The 19958-nt window shown below is 45.1% G+C and overlaps 1 protein-coding gene across 5 annotated transcripts in view; it reads left to right on the top strand.

Annotated features, from left to right (window-relative positions):
• Positions 1-19958, top strand: part of DOCK11 (dedicator of cytokinesis 11) — a 395594-nt gene that overhangs the window by 175194 nt on the left and 200442 nt on the right. For all 5 annotated transcript variants that reach the window (XM_077285361.1, XM_077285359.1, XM_077285358.1 and 2 more), the window contains one exon: positions 18369-18547. In XM_077285361.1, coding sequence (XP_077141476.1) covers positions 18369-18547 — 179 coding nt within the window. The remainder of the gene's footprint in view (positions 1-18368; positions 18548-19958) is intronic.

The following is a 19958-nucleotide window of genomic DNA, read 5'->3' as shown; positions in this document are numbered from 1 at the left end:
TAATTATAACAGTAAAAGAGCTGAGCTCAGAACAGACAAACACTTATTCACACTGCAAAAAATACCTAGATAGATAAGGTGCTCACTGCTATCAGTATTTTCAGCAGCTTGCAATGATTACATGCACAATCAGAGCTCCAGAGATATCTCAACAAATCTCCAAAATGCGTGCAGTACATTGATACAGTGCTCAATATTACCAGTGCTCAAGAAGAATGGTTCGTTCTCACCTCACTTCTTTCTGTATGCACTTAGTTTCTGCAGGATCGAAAGACCGGGTTAGCAGCTTACAAAAAGGGGTTCCTTTCTACTGTCCCCATCTTGCACAGCGTAGTTCCCGCCCTTACAAGAGCAGCACCCAAGTGTATATCCTATAAACAACCGTACCCCTACAAAACACCTTTCAACCTCATTCATGGGGTCTCATCAGTAAAGAGTATTTGCAAGAGGGCAATGGATCTAACAGATCTAAAGATGGCGGAACAAAATGGTATTGGTGGGGCTACTTGTACAACACCAAGCACGCCCCAGAATCCCAATTTTTATGAAGGAGTGCAGCACTTAGCACACTTCTCCTATACATAAGCTGGGTTTATGGTGCCACTGCATGACCTTCTCTATACCCCATCTTGTTTGCTATCTTAGGACCTGTTAGATCCATTGCCCTCTTGCAAATATTCTCCCCTGATGAGACCCCAAGAATGAGGTTGAATCATGTCCAAGGGATATTTTGTAGGGGTACATTGTTTATAGGATATACACTTGGGTACTGCTATTATAAGGGCAGAAACTACTCTCGGCACGACACAGACAGTAGAAAAGAACCCCTTTTTGTAAGCTGCTAACCCGGTCTTTTGACTCAGCAGGAACTAAGTGCATACAGAAAGAAGTGAGAAGGAGCCATTCTTCTTGATCACTATATCAATGTACTGGTTGCATTTTGGAGATTTGCTATGTCTGGAGCTCTGATTGTGCATTTAATCTTTACAAGCTGCTGAAAATACTGATAGCAGTGAGCACCTTAACTATCTAGGTATTTTTTGTAAGTGTTTGTCTGTTCTGAGCTTAGCTCTTTTACTGTTGTAATTCTTTTAAATATTTGATTAAAAGTTAATTTTTAATAAGTTAATGAGATCCTTCAACTGTAGATCTCAAACTCCCTCTGAAGTGATATGGATACCATTTGGATAAATGGAATAAGGCTTGATTAAAAATGTTTCAGGTATTCAGCAAAATCTAAAGCATTGTTGCTAAAAATCTTTGTCAGAGTTTGAATACAGCATAAGGACAATGTTAGTACACTGTAGAAACATAATGTGTACTCCTTGGGGTACTTGTATTACAGGTTCAGAACATAAGGTCTAGGGCATAGGATGGTGTACTGGACTGATGCAAGGTCTTGTGGTCTAGCTTAGTGAGATGTAAATACCTGCTTCCTTGGTGGCCTAGAATGGTGGAGGAGGTTATTGCCAACATCCATGATGGTAGGATGGGGTACAAAGGTTTTTACCTTACTGGTTTAGGTTAATGAAAGTGTTTTCTTACCTGACTATCTAGTGCAGAGAAAGGTCTAGGGCAGTGATAGCGAACCTTTTAGAGACTGAGTGCCCAAAACCCACTTATTTTTTGCAAAGTGTCCTGAATACTGAGGTTTTAGATTAGAAAGACAACTCGTACATTAGCGCGCTATAGAGTCAATATCAAAAAGCTTGTAAGCGCTGCACTACAAGCCTAAGATACTAGCCACCAATTGTAGTGAAGGTCTGTTCTTGAGAATGGAGAGGATTTTTTTTATCAAAAGTAAAACTGCAAAGTTTGTTTTTACAACCTCTTTGGAATTGTAACCCTTTGTCATGATGAGAACAATCCCTTTAACGTAGGGATATCAAACTCAAAAACACAGATGGCCAAAGTTAAAAGCTTGCAGAAAGTTGCAGGCCAACCTTGATATTTGTTTAAAAAATGTCTACAATTGAAGAAGTTTTTCCTTATCAAATAAAACGATTAACTTTTGGAATTATAGTGGAATAATATGTTATGTAACAGCATAAAAAAAAAAAAAAGCATATTGCACCATGGCCTAATTTAAATATGTAATAACAAAGGATAAAAAAAACCTTAAATAAAACAGATAAAGTATAATGCAAATAAAAGTGCTCCCAAATACAGTATTATATGCCCACAGTGAACTCCTTCACACGCACAGTATGATGACCCTACTGTACCCCCCTCCCTCAGTTCCCCCAACAAAGAATGGTGACCCCCATCACACTATGATTCTCCAACTGTAATCCCCACACAGCCCTCCATACAGCATAATGGGCACATAAAGTCCTCCATACATTACAATCAGGGCCGGTTTTAGGCAAAGTGGGGCCCTAGACAAAAGTTTAAAATGGGGCCTCAAATGTTGACATATTGTACATCACACAGAAGCATTTCAGTTGTAGTTACACACGCTGAGTTCATGCCGCTGAACGAGTGTGATTGACAATATTGAAATCGTTTGACGTTTGTTTCCCGGCCTCTTTACACAGAACGATCACTAGTAGATCAATCTGCCCCCGTACAGTATCATCATGTCAGCAGGACATCTGCGGTGTACACCGGCTGAGGAACAATGATGGGGACAGAACAATCACTGTTAGATCAATCTGTCCCCATACAGTATCAGGTTATCAGCAGCATATCTGCAGTTTACACCAGCGATGTGCTGCTGAAAACAATGATTTTTGTTCCGGCATAAACAATCCTATCACTCTATGAATAGGCAGCATTTTGCTTGTTTAATATAATACTCCATATAGTCCTCCACTTAGTATAATGCACCCCATAGTCTTCCATATAATATAATGTGCCCCTTAGTCCGCCATATAGTATAATACACTCCTCATAGTCCTCCATTTATTAAAATACACTCCTCAGTCCACCGTTAATGCATAATGCACCCTCATAGTCCTCGATGTAGTACAATTCACTTCCCATAGTATAATGCACCCCATAGTTCTTCATATAGTATAATGTATTCCAAATAGTCCTTAATACAGTATAACGCAGGTCCCATGCAGTACATATAGTGTAATGCACTGCCCATAGTCCGATAGAGTATAATGCAGCCCCATATAGTAATGCAGCCACCCCATAGAGTATAATGCAGCTACCCCACAGAATATAATGTTGCAGCCACCCCACTGAATATAGTGCAGCCCCCCATAGAATATAATGTATCCCCCATAGAATATAATGTAGCCCCCTCATAGAGTATAGCACAGCCCCCCATAGAATAGAATATAATGCAGCACCCCCCATAGAATTGAATGCAGACCCCCACCCATAGAATATAATGTAGCCTGCTCACAGAGCATAATGCAGCCAACCCCTATGGAATATAATGTAGCCCCACTATGCAATATCATGCAGCCCCCCCCCCATAGAGTATAATGCAGGACCCCCATATATTATAATGCAGACCCCCATAGAATATAATGTAGCCCTCTCACAGAGCATAATGCAGCCAACCCCCATGGAATATAATGTAGCCCCACCATACAATATAATGCAGCCCCCACATAAAATATAATACAGGACCCCCATAGAAAATAATGCAGCCCCTCATAGGGTATAATGCAGACCCCATAGAATATAATGCAGCCCCCTCAGAGTAGAATGCAGGACCCCCATAGAATATAATTCAGCCCCCTCATAGGGTATAATGACCCCCATAGAAAATAATGCAGTCCCCTCATAGGGTATAATGCAGCCCTCACATAGAATATGATGTAGCCCCCTCAGAGTATAATGCAGGACCCCCATAGCAAAATAATGCAGCCCCCTCATAGGGTATAATGCAGCCCTAGTCATAGAATTTAATGTAGCCCCCTCATAGAATACAATGCAACCCCCCAAATATAGCACAATGCTGACCCCCATCCTCCCCCTTAGAATATAATCCAGCCCCACAGTCCAGTACTCTTTCACTGATACTGTAAATTTTAAAACAAACAATATTCACCTCACCTCTCCTCCTTGTTTCCCGTGCTGCTCCAGGCTCTGTGCTCTGGTCTCCGCAGCCGCACTGCCCGGTACACAGTGGGTGCGTGATGAAGTGAAGTCATCACGCACCCGCTGTGTCAGGGGCAGAGGGGAATGATGGGAGAGGGAGTGTCATCTGACACTTTCTCCTCCATCATTGCTTTCAACTGTGTCGCGTCTATAATGCTGATACAGTTGAATGTGGCGGCTGGGGTTTTGGGGTCGGCGCTGGCTGGGGGAAAATGGGGGAGCGGGGGCCTTAGGTAGCTGCCTAGTCTGCCTGCTGCTAACGCCGACCCTGAATACAATGGCTCCATATAGATCTCTATAAAGTATAATGGCTCCACAGTCCTCCATACAGTGTAATGACCCCCATATAGTCCTGCATAACGTGTAATGGGCCTCACATAGTGCTCCATGCAGTATAATGGCCCTACACGATGCTCTATACTATAAAATGGCCCCACATAGTGCTCGATATTGTATAATGGCCTCACATAGTCCTCCATACTGTGTAATGGCCCCACACAGTGCTTCATACTGTATAATGGCCCCACACAATGCTCCATACAGTTTAATGGCCTCACACGATGCTCCATATTGTATAATGGCCCCATACTATGCTCCATACAGTATAATGGCCCCACATAGTGTTTCATACTGTATAATGTGCCCATATAGTGCTCCATATAATATAATGGACTCACATTAAAAAAATAAATACTGTATATGCTTATGTATAAGCTGACCCGAGTATAAGCCAAGGCACCTAATTTTGCCACGAAAAACTGGGAAAACTTATTGACTTGAGTATAAGCCAGGTATGCATTGTCCCCTAATCCCCATTCTGGTATGGATGGTTCCTCATCCCCATCCTTGTCTGCATGGCTCCTTATCCCTATCCTTGTATGCATGGCTCCTTATCCCCATCCTTGTCTGCATGGCTCCTCATCCCTATTCTTATATGCATGGCTCCTCATCCCCACCCTTGTATGCATGGCTTCTTGTCCCCATCCTTGTATGCATGGCTCCTTATCCCCATCCTTGTATGCATGGCTCCTTATCCCCATCCTTGTCTGCATGGCTCCTTATCCCCATCCTTGTCTGCATGGCTCCTTATCCCCATCCTTGTCTGCATGGCTCCTTATGCCCATCCTTGTCTGCATGGCTCCACATCCCTATCCTTGCATGAAAAAACAAACAAACATCCTACTTACCTTCCCTGCGCACCCTCCCAGCATCTTGTTCCTGTACCAGCAGCATCTGCGCCGAGCAATCACATGTCCCGCTCATTTAAAGTAATGAATATTCACCTCTCTCCATGCCTATGGAAGTGGAGAGAGGTGAATATTCATTACTTTAATGAGCGGGCACCCGTGACAGCCCGGCAGCTGCTGTAAGCCGGCGAATGCTGCTGACACTATGCGCGCTATAAGAGAAATGAATGTTCACTGCCAGTGCAGTGAAAATTATTTTCTCTTTAGCAGCAGGCACAGACTTTATCCACAGCTGCCGACTCCTGCCTCCTGTGACCCCCTACTCCCCCTCCCCCCGCCGTCTTCTGGGACAGTGAGTCATGTATAAACTGAGGGGGACATTTTCAGCACAAAAAAGTGCTGAAAAACTTGGCTTATACACAAGTACATTATATACAGTAATTACGCACTTTTGCCTGTTCCAATGGTGATGCGGTCTCTTCATATATCACAATCCTACCTGTGGGCAATAGCGCTGCCACTCTCCTCAGCCCACGCACAGACTGATGGGAGGATGCGTGACCTGATGGGACAGCACACGTGCAGAGGAAAGGGGCCACAGTTTTAGTGATGAGGGAGATGGTGAGGGGGCTGAGAAGAGTGGTGAAGGCACTAGTCCTGAGGAGATGGCGTACGTGCCCACTGGGGGGGCTCTGCGTGCCCCCTCTGGCACGTGTGCCATAGGTTCGCCGCCACTGGTCTAGAGTAAGTGCATATGTCAAATATTTTCTGCCTATTTCAAATTTTCCACTCAGTTTTGTGACAAAAACTGAAACATTTCCTACTGTCAGCAAAGTGAATGAGCTCTATATATAGTATCAGTGTACAGGTAATACAGTGATCACCAGTGACATTATACACAGGAGCTCTGTATATAGTGTCAGTGTACAGGTAAAACAGTGATCACCAGCGACATTATACACAAGAGCTCTGTATATAGTGTTAGTGTATAGGTAATACAGTGATAACCAGTGACATTATATACAGGAGCTCTGTATATAGTGTTAGTGTATAGGTAATACAAGGACTCACCAGTGACCATATACACAGAGGCTCTGTATATAGTGTATGGTGTACAGGTAATACAGGGATCACCCGTGACATTATACACAGGAGCTCTATATATAGTGTATAGTGTACAAGTAAAACAGGGATCACCAATGACATTATACACAGGAGCTCTGTATATACAGTAGTATATAGTGTGCGTGTACATGTAATACACTGATTCACCAGTGACGTCTGTAGTTGCAGTCCTTCATCTTCGCTTTTCCTCTTCATTCAGCACAGACCGCCATCACTTCTTCCAGCCAGCACTCGTCTCTGCAAAAAATAACACGCAGTTATTAATAGCTGATGGCTTCTAGACCATATGCCCCACTTTTTCACCAACTTCTACACTACGTCAGATGAAGAAAAAAAAGTGATGCAGTTCCGCCTTGCACAATAAAAGGACACCCCTATTATCCCCCCGTGGAAAACAGTTTCCTAAAAAGTTAATTATATTACAGTAGTATTAATGTCCCTAATTGGACCCTAAAGAAATTAGGTTCCTCACTTGCCACCATAAACTAAAAAAGTATGTTCCTCATTCTGGCCCCCAAACAGTAATTAAGTCCCTTATCCTGGCCCCTTTATGTAATAATCTCGTTCAGCCTGGCCCCCTTTATTTAATAATATGTCCTAGCCCGGTTCCCAATGTCCCTTGTCCAGCCTGGCCCACTATGTCCCTTGTCCAGCATGGCCACCATATGTGCAGCCTGGCCCCATTTGTGAAGCTTAGCCCCCAGATATCCATACTGACCCCTATATGTGCATACTGGCCCCCATATGTCCCTTGTCCTGTGCCCCCATTTGTCCCTTATCCTGGCCCCCACATATGTGTCCTGGCCCCCAATATGTCCCTTGTCCTGGCCTCCCTATGTCCCTTGTCTTGGTGCCGCCATATATCCATACTGGCCCCCATATGTCTCTTGTTCTGCCCCCCCATATATCCATCCTGGCCCCCATATGTCCCTTGTTCAGGCCCCACCATATATCGATCCTGACCCCCATATGTCAATTTTCCTCCCCCAATATATACATCCTGGCCCCATAAGTACCTTGTTCTGGCTCCCCAAATAACCATCCTGGCTCCCATATGTGCATCCTGCTCCCCCATATGTCTCTTTTCCTGGTTCCCATATAGTCATCCTGACCCCCATGTGTCCCTTGTCCTGGCCCCCATATATTTATCTTGTCCCTCATATGACTCTTGTCCTGGCCCCTCATATATAAATCCTGGCCCACATATGTCCCTTGTCCTGGCCCCCATATATTTATCCTGTCCCCCATATGACTCTTGTCCTGGCCCCCCATATATCCATCCTGGCCCCCATATGTCCCTTGTCCTGGCCCCCAAATATCCATCCTGGCCCTCATATGTGCATCCTGCCCCCCCCCCCCATATATCTCTTGTCCTGGCTCCCATATAGCCATCCTGGCCCCCCATATGTCCCTTGTTCTGGCCCCCATACATCCATCCTAGCCCCCATATGTCCCTTTTCTTGGCCCCCATATATCCATCCTGGCCCCATATGCCCCTTGTCCTGCCCCCCCCCCCCATATCCCTTTTCCTGCCCCCCTCCATGTTTGCATTGGAACAACACAAAAAAACTGAGAAAGCAAGGTAAATTGGACATAATTACACACTCAAGCCAAAAAATGGGCCAGACAAAATTGTTGGCACCCTCAACTTAATATTTGGTTGCACGCCCTTTGGAATAAATAGCTGCAATCAATCTCTTACTATAACCACGAACAAGCTTCTTAAACCTCTCAGCTGGAATTTTGGACCACTCTTCTTTTGCAAACTGCTCCAGGTCTCTCATATTTGATGGGTGTCTTCCCCGACAGCAATTTTAAGATCTCTCCACGGGTGTTCAAAGGCATTTAAATCTGGGCTCACTGCTGGCCACTTCAGAACTCTCAAGTTCTTTGTTTCCATCCATTTCTGGTCGCTTCTTTAGGTATGTTTGGGGTCATTGTCCTGCTGGAAAACCCATGACCTACAATGCAAACTCCGTTTTCTAATGCTTGGGCACAACATTGCGACTCAAAATCATCTTTGAACCTCCGCCATACTTGACTGTGGTACTGTGTTCTTTTCTCTTAGTAAGCCTCTTTCCATTTTTGGGAAACACCAAAAAGCTCTATCTTGGTCTCATCTGTCCACAAGATGCTTTCCCAGAAGGATTTTGGCTTACATTCATTTTGGCAAACTGCAGTCTAGTTTTATTATGCCTCTGTGCCAGCAGTGGGGTCCTCTTGGGTCTCCTTCCATAGCTTTTAATTTCATTCAAATATCAATGGACAGTTGGCGCTAACACTGATACACCCTGAGCCTGCAGTACAGCTTGAATTTGTTTGGAGCTTGTTGGGGGCTATATATCCACCATCTAGACTATCCTGAGTTGCAACTTTTAATCAATTTTTCTCTCGTGTTTATGTCAAGAGAGATTAGCTAGAATTCCTTGGGTTGTAAACTTCTTGATTATGTTGTGCACCATGGACAAAGGAACATCCAGATCTCCGGAGATGGACTTATAACATTGAGATTGCTTATATTTTTCAACAATTTTGATTCTCAAGTCCTTGGACAGTTCTCTTAGTGTGGCACACACAGACACACAATGCAAAAATTGAGTCATCTCCCCTTTTTATCTATTTTCAGGTGTGAGTTTTATATTGTCCACACCAGTCGTTTATAGTCCTATGTATGAGTAATCAATTAAAACAAAAATGTATGATACTTTTTTCCATATGTAGGTTGTAAGTTAAAACATAGCCATTAACTGAAGCAGAAATAGCTGTAATGAAGGCTTAAATCTGTGTGAGGAGCAGCTAAACTCTGTTACAAAAGTGAGGTTGAGGAAGACTATTTCATGTCACAAGTCATGCACCATGGCAAGACTGAGCACACCAATAAGACACAAAGTAGTTATACTGCATCAGCAAAATCTCTCCCATGAAAAGAGTTCAGTTCAGTGCCATCAGTTCAGTACTAGCAGCAACCAGTGGGACCCAACTGCACCCGTATAATGTTCAGAGAAGTCTGGCCAGAAGTGGCCCTCATGGTATAATTGCTTCCAAAAAGCCATACCTTCAACATAGAAAAAAGTGACTCAACAATGCACAAACATATAAGCACTGGGACACAGAAAATAGCAGAAGATGCACTGGACTAATGAGTTGAAATATTTGGCTGTAACAAAAGGTTTGTTCGCTGGAGGGCTGGAGAACGGTACAATAATGAATGTCTGCAGGCAAGAGTGAAGCATTGTAGAGGATCCTTGCAAGTTTCAGCAAATTGAGTTGGAGATTTGGTCAGAATTAATGCCTTAATGCTGAGAAATACAGGCAGATACGAGAAATACAGGCAGATAAGACAAATACAGGATCTTACTTATCCACCATGCAATACCATCAGCAAGTCATCTGATTGGCTCCAATTTATTCTGCAGCAGGACAATGACCCCAAACATACAGCCAATGTCATTAATCTTCATCGTAAAGAAGAACAAACAGTTCAGGAATTGATGATATGGCATACAGAGCCCTGATCTCAACATTATCCAGTCTGTATGGAATAACATGAAGAATTTGTACACGATTAGAACTAAGATATTTGGACTAACCTTCCTGCCAAGCTCCTTCAAAATTAGCAATATGCAGGGAAATCTAAGAGCCTGTAAAAGCCAAAGGGCTCAACATTTTTAGTAAAAACAATTGCAAAAATTAGTGTTAGCCCAAAATACATTCGGTTATGTAAAAAGAAAAAAAAAAATGTAATTCAAGCTAATATATTCCACTGCAATATTTCAACCTTATATGATGAAGTACAAGAAGCTACTGACCCATTTTGATCTCAAGAAACTATGATATCTAACAAGTTGGTTTTCCATTTTGTTGCAAAGTCTTCATACATTAATGTATGTGTATGCACTACTGCAGTGTTTCCCAACTCCGGTGCTCAAGAGCCACCAACAGGTCATGTTTTCAGGATTTCCTTAGTATTGCACAGGTGATGGAATTATTGCCTGTGCAGGAGATGCAATTATCACTTGTGCAATACTAAGGAAATACTGAAAACATGACTTGTTGGTGGCTATTGAGGATTTGGGGAACACTGCACTACTGTATCTGGGCAAGAATATTCACAGTTCATAGGTATCAGTGGAGAAAGATCCATTTATAGCCAACTGTAGTGCAGCGGTGTCCACGCTGTGCAGTGATGAGGCAGTGACCCAAGCAAGTTCAAAAACAAAACATGTTTAATGTCCAGAAAAACTCACACAGTGCACAGCACGCTTTATCCTCTGGATCGTAGCCGGGAAAACAAAAGACAGTCTGGTTTAAAAAATAAAAGCCCATGCCTGGTTTTACTGAACAAGCTCCTTAGTCAAAAATAACTTGACCAGGTTCATACTTACTTTTATTCTGCCTTGTGACTCACAGACACCCTGCTGTGACCACAAGGCACTCCAGCGGATCTATTACGCTTCTGAGCGCATCCTGGGCAACACATAGCGACCCTCATATATGACTCCGGTAACTGCCTCACATACCCCCCCTCTGTTCAAACTTGTGGGGTTGAACATTTGTCATCATACAGGGGGCCCGTGACAGGGCATCCGCATTTCCCTGTGATTTCCCCACCCGATATTCCACTGAAAAACTAACATTTTGTAGGGATAGGAACCATCTGGTGACTCGGGCATTCCTCTCTTTTGCGTTTCTCATCCAGACAAGGGGTGAATGGTCCGTTACCAAACGAAACTGACGCCCGAGCAAATAGTAACGTAGGGACTCCAAGGCCCATTTAATCGCCAAGCACTCCTTGTCCACTACACTATAATTTTTCTCTGCCGGGGTCAGTTTCCTGCTCAAGTAGGTGACTGGATGCTCATCCATGTTCATCTCTTGCAACAGCACCGCTCCTAGGCTTACCTCCGAGGCATCGGTTTGCACAATAAAGATATTCCTAAAGTCGGGGCTGATGAGGACCGGCTGTCCACACAAAGCCAACTTCAGGGACTGGAATGCTTTCTCCGCTTGAGGATTCCACCGGATTTCCCCATCTTCTTTCCTTTTAACAGGTCTGTTAGGGGTGCTGATTTCCCAGCAAAATTGGGTATAAACCAGCGGTAGTACCCAATGATGCCAAGGAATGCCCTCACTTGTTTGATACTTAAGGGCTTGGTCTAGTTTTCAATGGCCTCAATCTTGTTTACTGGGGGTTTGATCGCCCCGTCGCCAATCACGTAACCTAAGTACCGAGCCTCCGTGAGCCCCATCGTGCATTTCTTTGGGTTTGCTGTTAACCCCGCGATTCTGATCGACTATCACAGCTTGTACCTGGGACAGGTGGGTCTCCCAGTTGGTACGAAAGATGACTGTCATCTAAATAGGCCGATGCATATTTCTGACGCGGCTCTAACACTATGTCCATCAACCTTTGGAATGTGGCCAGAGCCCCATGTAACCCAAAGGGCAAGACGACATAGTGAAATAGACCCTCTGGCGTGATAAATGCGGTCTTCTCTTTAGCCGACTCTGTCAGGGGGACCTGCCAGTATCCTTTGGTGAGATCGAGCGTGGTGAAGTACTGGGCCTTCCCCAGTCTTTCAGTTAGCTCGTCCACCCGAGGCAATGGATAGAGGTCAAATTTTGACACCTCATTTAACTTTCTGAAGTCATTACAGAAGCGTAACGACCCGTCCGTTTTAGGTATCAACACAATGGGGCTAGCCCACTCGCTCAGGGACTCTTCAATGACTCCCAATTGAAGTATTTGCTTCACTTCAGCTGTTATTGCTTGTCTCCGGGCTTCTGGCACTCTGTATGGTTTCATCTGTACCCTTACCTTGGGCTCAGTGACAATGTTATGCTGAATCACCGAGGTTCGCCCTGCCAGCTCTGAGAATACATCCGTATTCTGCTGCACCAAAGCTCGAGCCTTCCTCGCTGCTGTTTTGTGAGGGCATCAATTATTTTTACTTCACACCCGGCTGTGTCCTTGGCTGGTGCCAGAGGAACACTCATTGGTATGATCGGAGACTCCTCTGTGACCAAACATTCTCGGGCCTTCCAGACCTTTAGCAGGTTTACATGGTACAGTTGCTCGGGTTTCCTTTTTCTGGATTGGTACACTTTATAATTCACTTCCCCCACTTTCCCCCATATCTCATAAGGCCCTTGCCACTTGGCCATGAGCCTACTCTCTGGGGTGGGTACTAGTACCAACACCCGGTCTCCTTCTTTAAAGGTCCTAATCGTGGCCCTTTTATTATACGTGCGGCTCTGAGCAGCTTGGGAATCCAACAGCAGGACCGCAATACGATCCTGCATATTTGCCACATACTCGATGACACTCTTATGTGGAGTGGGCTCTTGTTCCCACGTCTCTTTGGCTATATCCAGCAGTCCTCTTGGGTGCCTGCCATACAATAGCTCAAATGGGGAGAACCCCGTGTTCGCCTGCGGTACCTCACAGATGGCAAACATTAGATAGGACAGTAACATGTCCCAATCCCTCCCATCCTTGGCTACCACCTTTTTGAGCATGGCTTTGAGGGTCTTATTAAACCTCTCCACTAACACGTCGGTTTGTGGATGGTACATCAATGTATACAGTTGTTTAATTTGGAGCAGCTTACATGGCTCCCTGGTCACCTTAGACATAGGAGTTCCTTGATCTGTAAGGATATCCTTGGATAGCCTAAGGCGACAGAACATGGCAAACAGTTCACGGGCTATTAGTCAAAGTGTGGCGGAGTGGTATTGCCTCTGGGTACCAGGTGGCATAGTCTACGACTACTAATATGTGCTGGTGTCCCCGGGCGGATTTTACTATTGGACCTACTAGATCCATCGCAATCCGCTAAAAGGTACCTCTATAATGGGCAGAGGCACCAATGGACTCCGGTAGTTCGTGGTGGGTGAGGTTAGTTGGCACTTCGGACATGTGTCACAGTACCTTTCGACCTCAGCGTAGACCCCAGGCCCAAAAAAAAACACTGCAATATGCGCTCTAGTGTCTTTTTGGCATCCAAATGCCCTCCCAGCATGTGAGTGTGAGCGATGTCGAGCACTGCCCGACAGTTTTTCTACTACCTCATCCCTTATTTGATCAACCCTGTACAGTAACTCCTGGATGATCATCATCCGGCGAAACTCCTTCTCCACACCCCATTAACCTCGATTACTCTTTCCCGGGCCCGGGTCAGAGTGGGATCCTGGAGCTGGGCAGTCCCGAACTTACCAGGTGACACCTCCAGCTCAGGGATCAGTGGGGTCTCCTCAACTTCTTCTGCCAATACCTCTAGGGGAAACCTATCAGGGTTACACTCTGTCCCTATGTTGGCGACCCCTACGGCAGGTATCCCCGACTCGGGATCTTCAGGTTCTGTGCCTGAAATACTATTTACCCTGAGAGGGTTAACCCTGGCCTCCCAGAGGGACCAGAACAGGGGTAAGTCTCTTCCCAATACAGTCCCATACGGAAGAGTCTTTACCACTCCCACCACATGTTTTATCTCCCCACATGGGATGGAGAATGTGACCTCCGCAGTCCGGTACTCTCGGAGTCCCCAAGTATGCACACTACCCCCACCTTCTGTTCATTAGGACTGTACCCAGCAACCACGGACCCGTGTACCAAGGTCACCAAGCTCCCCGAGTCCAAGAGAGCGTCCACGAGGTGGTTGACACTCTCCTTCTGAGATATTCCCTCAGTACGGGCATGATCCTTGTTGACCCCGGTGGAGGACCGTGGACTTTTCCCCTACTCCTGGGTCGGCGGGGCCTTACGCAGAAGCCGAAGTAGAGCAGTGTCCCGTATAAAGTTCTGAGTGGCTGTATACCACTCTATCAGTCCTACCACCTGGTCAAGATTGCCCGGGTCCCCTTGCCCCACTCAACTATGTTTAGCTGCTGGCAGGGCCCTCACCAGCCGGTCGACCACCACCCTCTCTACCATCTGGAATGGGGTTAAAGTCTCAGGCTGGAGCCATTTTTTAACCAGTTGCAGTAAGTCATAGGCCTGAGACCGGGCAGGGCGAGACTCGGAAAAGGACCACTGGAACACCCGTTGGGCCCGCACATACAGTGGGGCAAAAAAGTATTTTGTCAGTCAGCAATAGTGCAAGTTCCACCACTTAAAAAGATGAGAGGCGTCTGTAATTTACATCATAGGTAGACCTCAACTATGGGAGACAAACTGAGACAAAAAAATCCAGAAAATCACATTGTCTGTTTTTTTATCATTTTATTTGCATTTTATGGTGGAAAATAAGTATTTGGTCAGAAACAAAATTTCATCTCAATACTTTGTAATATATCCTTTGTTGGCAATGACAGAGGTCAAACGTTTTCTGTAAGTCTTCACAAGGTTGCCAAACACTGTTGTTGGTATGTTGGCCCATTCCTCCATGCAGATCTCCTCTAGAGCAGTGATGTTTTTGGCTTTTCGCTTGGCAACACGGACTTTCAACTCCCTCCAAAGGTTTTCTATAGGGTTGAGATCTGGAGACTGGCTAGGCCACTCCAGGACCTTGAAATGCTTCTTACGAAGCCACTCCTTCGTTGCCCTGGCGGTGTGCTTTGGATCATTGTCATGTTGAAAGACCCAGCCACGTTTCATCTTCAATGCCCTTGCTGATGGAAGGAGGTTTGCACTCAAAATCTCACGATACATGGCCCCATTCATTCTTTCATGTACCCGGATCAGTCGTCCTGGCCCCATTGCAGAGAAACAGCCCCAAAGCATGATGTTTCCACCACCATGCTTTACAGTAGGTATGGTGTTTGATGGATGCAACTCAGTATTCTTTTTCCTCCAAACACGACAAGTTGTGTTTCTACCAAACAGTTCCAGTTTGGTTTCATCAGACCATAGGACATTCTCCCAAAACTCCTCTGGATCATCCAAATGCTCTCTAGCAAACTTCAGACGGGCCCGGACATGTACTGGCTTAAGCAGTGGGACACGTCTGGCACTGCAGGATCTGAGTCCATGGTGGCGTAGTGTGTTACTTATGGTAGGCCTTGTTACATTGGTCCCAGCTCTCTGCAGTTCATTCACTAGGTCCCCCCGCGTGGTTCTGGGATTTTTGCTCACCGTTCTTGTGATCATTCTGACCCCACGGGGTGGGATTTTGCGTAGAGCCCCAGATCGAGGGAGATTATCAGTGGTCTTGTATGTCTTCCATTTTCTAATTATTGCTCCCACTGTTGATTTCTTCACTCCAAGCTGGTTGGCTATTGCAGATTCAGTCTTCCCAGCCTGGTGCAGGGCTACAATTTTGTTTCTGGTGTCCTTTGACAGCTCTTTGGTCTTCACCATAGTGGAGTTTGGAGTCAGACTGTTTGAGGGTGTGCACAGGTGTCTTTTTATACTGATAACAAGTTTAAACAGGTGACATTATTACAGGTAATGAGTGGAGGAAAGAGGAGACTCTTAAAGAAGAAGTTACAGGTCTGTGAGAGACAGAAATCTTGATTGTTTTTTTCTGACCAAATACTTATTTTCCACCATAAAATGCAAATAAAATGATAAAAAAACAGACAATGTGATTTTCTGTATTTTTTTTTCTCAGTTTGTCTCCCATAGTTGAGGTCTACCTATGATGTAAATTACAGACGCCTCTCATCTTTTTAAGTGGTGGAACTTGCACTATTGCTGACTGACTAAATACTTTTTTGCCCCACTGTATGTATTAACCCCCAGTCTGGCAAGGATCTTACCTTTCAGCTTCCCATAGTCCAGGGCATCATCCCAACCGAGTTCCAAGCAGGCCTTCTGGGCATCTCCAATCAGAAAGGGACTACCACTTCAGCCCACTGGGCCACCGGCAAGCCCTCTGCAGTGCGTTCGAAGACAGTGAGGAAGGCCTCCATGTCGTCCTCAGGCTCCATCTTCCTCAGTGCTGACCGGACTTTGTACCTGGACTCTTACTGCTACGTGGTCACTGGGGAGGGTGCCTCTCGCATGGCCGCTATCTGCTGCAGAATCAGCTCATTAGTCTTTTGCTGCTGCTGATACAACAATTGCAGTTGTAACTGCTCCTGCTGCTGATGCTCTTCTTGCCACTGCTGATGCTCTTGCTGCTGCTGATTGTGCTGCTCCTGCCGTTGCTGACTGAGGACCAACTGCTTCAAAAGCTCCTCCATTTTGTCAGCCGGCTTGAGCTGAAGCGTTGCAGGCTAAATCATTGACATGCAGTACTCTTTGGGGTATGCCTCAGTTCAGAGTGTAGTGCAGCGGTGTCCACGCTGTGCAGTGACGAGGCAGTGACCCAAACAAGTTAAAAAACAAAACGTTTTTTAATGCCCGGAAAAACTCACACAGTGCACAGCACGCTTTATCCTCTGGATCGCAGCCGGGAAAACAAGACAGTCTGGGACCGGTTGCCATGAGCGACCGCACTGCCATGTACACAGGGGGTGCCAGACCTTTTGGCTCCGCTTGAACCTTTGTTGCCTCACCCAGGGAGTGCTCTGCAGACCAACTGCTCCATCTGCCTGCAAGACCAAAACTGACACACCCAAACCCTTCCTGCAGGGTTTTGTTTTCCTTCACTCCACTCTGTGGCCATGAGCCACTTATAAGATCTGGGCTGGTGGAAACGGACCGGACCCCACTACCTTCCTGCAGTCCGATTTAAAAATAAAAACACATGCCTGGTTTTTCTGAACAAGTTCCTTGGTCAAAAATAACTTGACCAGGTTCAAACTTAAGGTACCTTCACACGAAACGACATCGCTAGCGATCCGTGACGTTGCAGCGTCCTGGCTAGCGATATCGTTTCGTTTGGAACGCAGCAGCGATCAGGATCCTGCTGTGATGTCGCTGGTCGCTGAATAAAGTCCAGAACTTTATTTGGTCGTCCGATCGCTGTGTATCGTTGTGTTTGAAAGCAAAAGCAACGATACCAGCGATGTTTTACACTGGTAACCAGGGTAAACATCGGGTTACCAAGCGCAGGGCCGCGCTTAGTAACCCGATGTTTACCCTGGTTACCAGCGTAAAAGTAAAAAAAACAAACAGTACATGCTCACCTGCGCGTCCCCCAGCGTCTGCTTTCTGACACTGACTGACGCGCAGGTGAGCATGTACTGTTTGTTTTTTTTACTTTTACGCTGGTAACCAGGGTAAACATCGGGTTACTAAGCGCGGCCCTGCGCTTAGCAACCCGATGTTTACCCTGGTTACCCGGGGACCTCGGCATCGTTGGTCGCTGGAGAGCGGTCTGTGTGACAGCTCTCCAGCGATCAAACAGCGACGCTGCAGCGATCGGCATCGTTGTCGCTATCGCTGCAGCGTCGCTTCGTGTGAAGGTACCTTAACTTTTATTCTGCCTTGTGACTCACAGACACCCTGCTGTGACCACAAGACACTCCAGAGGAACTAATACGCTTCTGAACGCATCCTGGGTGACACGTAGCGAGTAGTGATGAGCGAGTGTACTCTTTGCTCGGGTTTTCCCAAGCACGCTCGGGTGACCTCCGAGTATTTATGACTGCTCGGAGATTTCGTTTTCATCTCGCGGCAGCTGAATGATTTACAGCTACTAGCCTGCTTAATTACATGTAGGGATTCCCTAGCAACCAGGCAACCCCCACATGTACTCAACCTGGCTAGTAGCTGTAAATCATTCAGCTGCCGCGATGAAAACTAAATCTCCGAGCAGTTACAAATACTCAGAGGTCACCCGAGTGTGCTTGGGAAAACCCGAGCAACGAGTACACTCACTCATCACTAATAGCGACCCTCACATATGACACCGGTCACTGCCTCACACCAACGGTAAAAATATTTTCTACAGCTTGCTACATATTGAAGCAATTGTGAATTGTGATAATTTTTTAATGGCAAATGTCTAAGTTCTTATCAGAACCTGCAATCCTCCTTTCATGTGATTTCTATATTATTTGCTAAAATGCTATGTCTTGCCTACTGAATATTGCCAGACTGATTTTCTAAATGTCCTTTTTTGCTTATAAAGCACAGAATTAATTCTTTTTTCTCTTTGTCTCCAGATATGAATCTTGAATGTGGTTTAACAGATGATTATTGCAAAAATCATTTTCTTGTCGGTCTCTTGTTGAGAGAAATATTGCAAGCCATGCAGGAGAATTGCGACATCAGATTTGCTGCCATCTCCAGTTTAAAACACTTGCTAATTAAACACGCATTTGACAACCGATATCAACACAAGGTAATTTCTTGTTCAATGATCATACAGTGGGAGTTCTCAGAGATTCATTGAAATAATGCTTAATTAAAATGTGGACAACCTACAAAAATAGTCCTCCAAAAAAGATCATATAAAAGTAATTTTTATTGAGCCATATTAAAACATAATTACAAAAAGGGATGACATACAAAAAGGACAAGCAAACATTGGGCAGAAATATGCAACAGGTCCAAAAATAATAATATTTGTATATATAGGATCAATAATTGGTCATCATAAATAAATAGCACAATGCTAAAAAGTGAATCAAGTAATAAAGTGCATATGCATTTGGACCAATAGCAAAGCAAGGAGCTGGGTACAGCTAGTTCAGTAATGAAATGCAGTATATAATAAGCACTGTTGCTTAAGAGTCTTATATAGAGATATTCCTCTGCACATCATATTCAAATATGGAATAGAGTAGAAAAAAGTTCATAAAGGATGTTTAAGCTGATGAGAGCACATAGTTACCCACGGTCCAGGCTGCCACAACGTACCCTTGACGCGCGTTTCGAGAATATCTTCCTCAGAAGAGATCAGTACAGACCAAAATTTTGGACACCTTCTCATTTAAAGATTTTTCTGTATTTTCATGACTATGAAAATTGTACATTCACACTGAAGGCATCAAACCTATGAATTAACACATGTGGAATTATATTCCATATTTTTCGGACGATAAGACGCACCGGACTATAAGGCGCACCCAGGTTTTAGAGGTGGAAAATAGGGAAAAAAATATTTGAAGCAAAAATATGTGGTAAAATATTTAATAACATAAATAACATACTATTATATGTGGTGTTATTATATATAATAGTATGTTATTATGTTGGAAGCTGCGGGAACAGTGTGGTGTCTGTGAAGTACTATATGAAGATGCTGGAGGGTGAGTTTAAGAATGGGGGCTCAGGGCTTATATTGAAAGCACCACTCCAGCACTGCAAAATAACACTGGAGTGCTGCTTTAAAATCCCATGGGAGAACTATAACTCCCAGCATGTCCTGCAGATCCTATGACATGCTGGGAGTTATAGTTCACCAAAGGAGTGGCAGAGTGCTTTATTGTGTTTTGTAAAGACTAACCTCTTAATTGTGGCAGCCAGCCACACTGTGGTGAGGTAAAAGCATCCCATGACTGCACACAGAGCCCTCCCTCTTGTTGCCTTTCCACAGCACAGGTTATAAGAGGAAGCCTGCAGATTCTAGTGGGGAGTCTGAAGGACCTGTGATGATGTCAAGAAGAGGGAGGGTTCTGAGCTGCCATGTGATGCTCCAGCCCGCCCACTTCTGACATCACACAGGTCCTCCTTGTGCACAGCACTCAGCGTCCAGCCCAGGCAGGTATGCAGCGATCTCCTCTCCCCTGGTTCCTGCTGCTCCTCCCCTG

This window comes from Ranitomeya variabilis, chromosome 2 (assembly GCF_051348905.1).
Source record: "Ranitomeya variabilis isolate aRanVar5 chromosome 2, aRanVar5.hap1, whole genome shotgun sequence".
NCBI lineage: Eukaryota > Metazoa > Chordata > Amphibia > Anura > Dendrobatidae > Ranitomeya > Ranitomeya variabilis.
The sequence above is the reverse complement of the archived record's forward strand: the minus strand, read 5'-3'. Positions and strand labels throughout refer to the sequence as shown.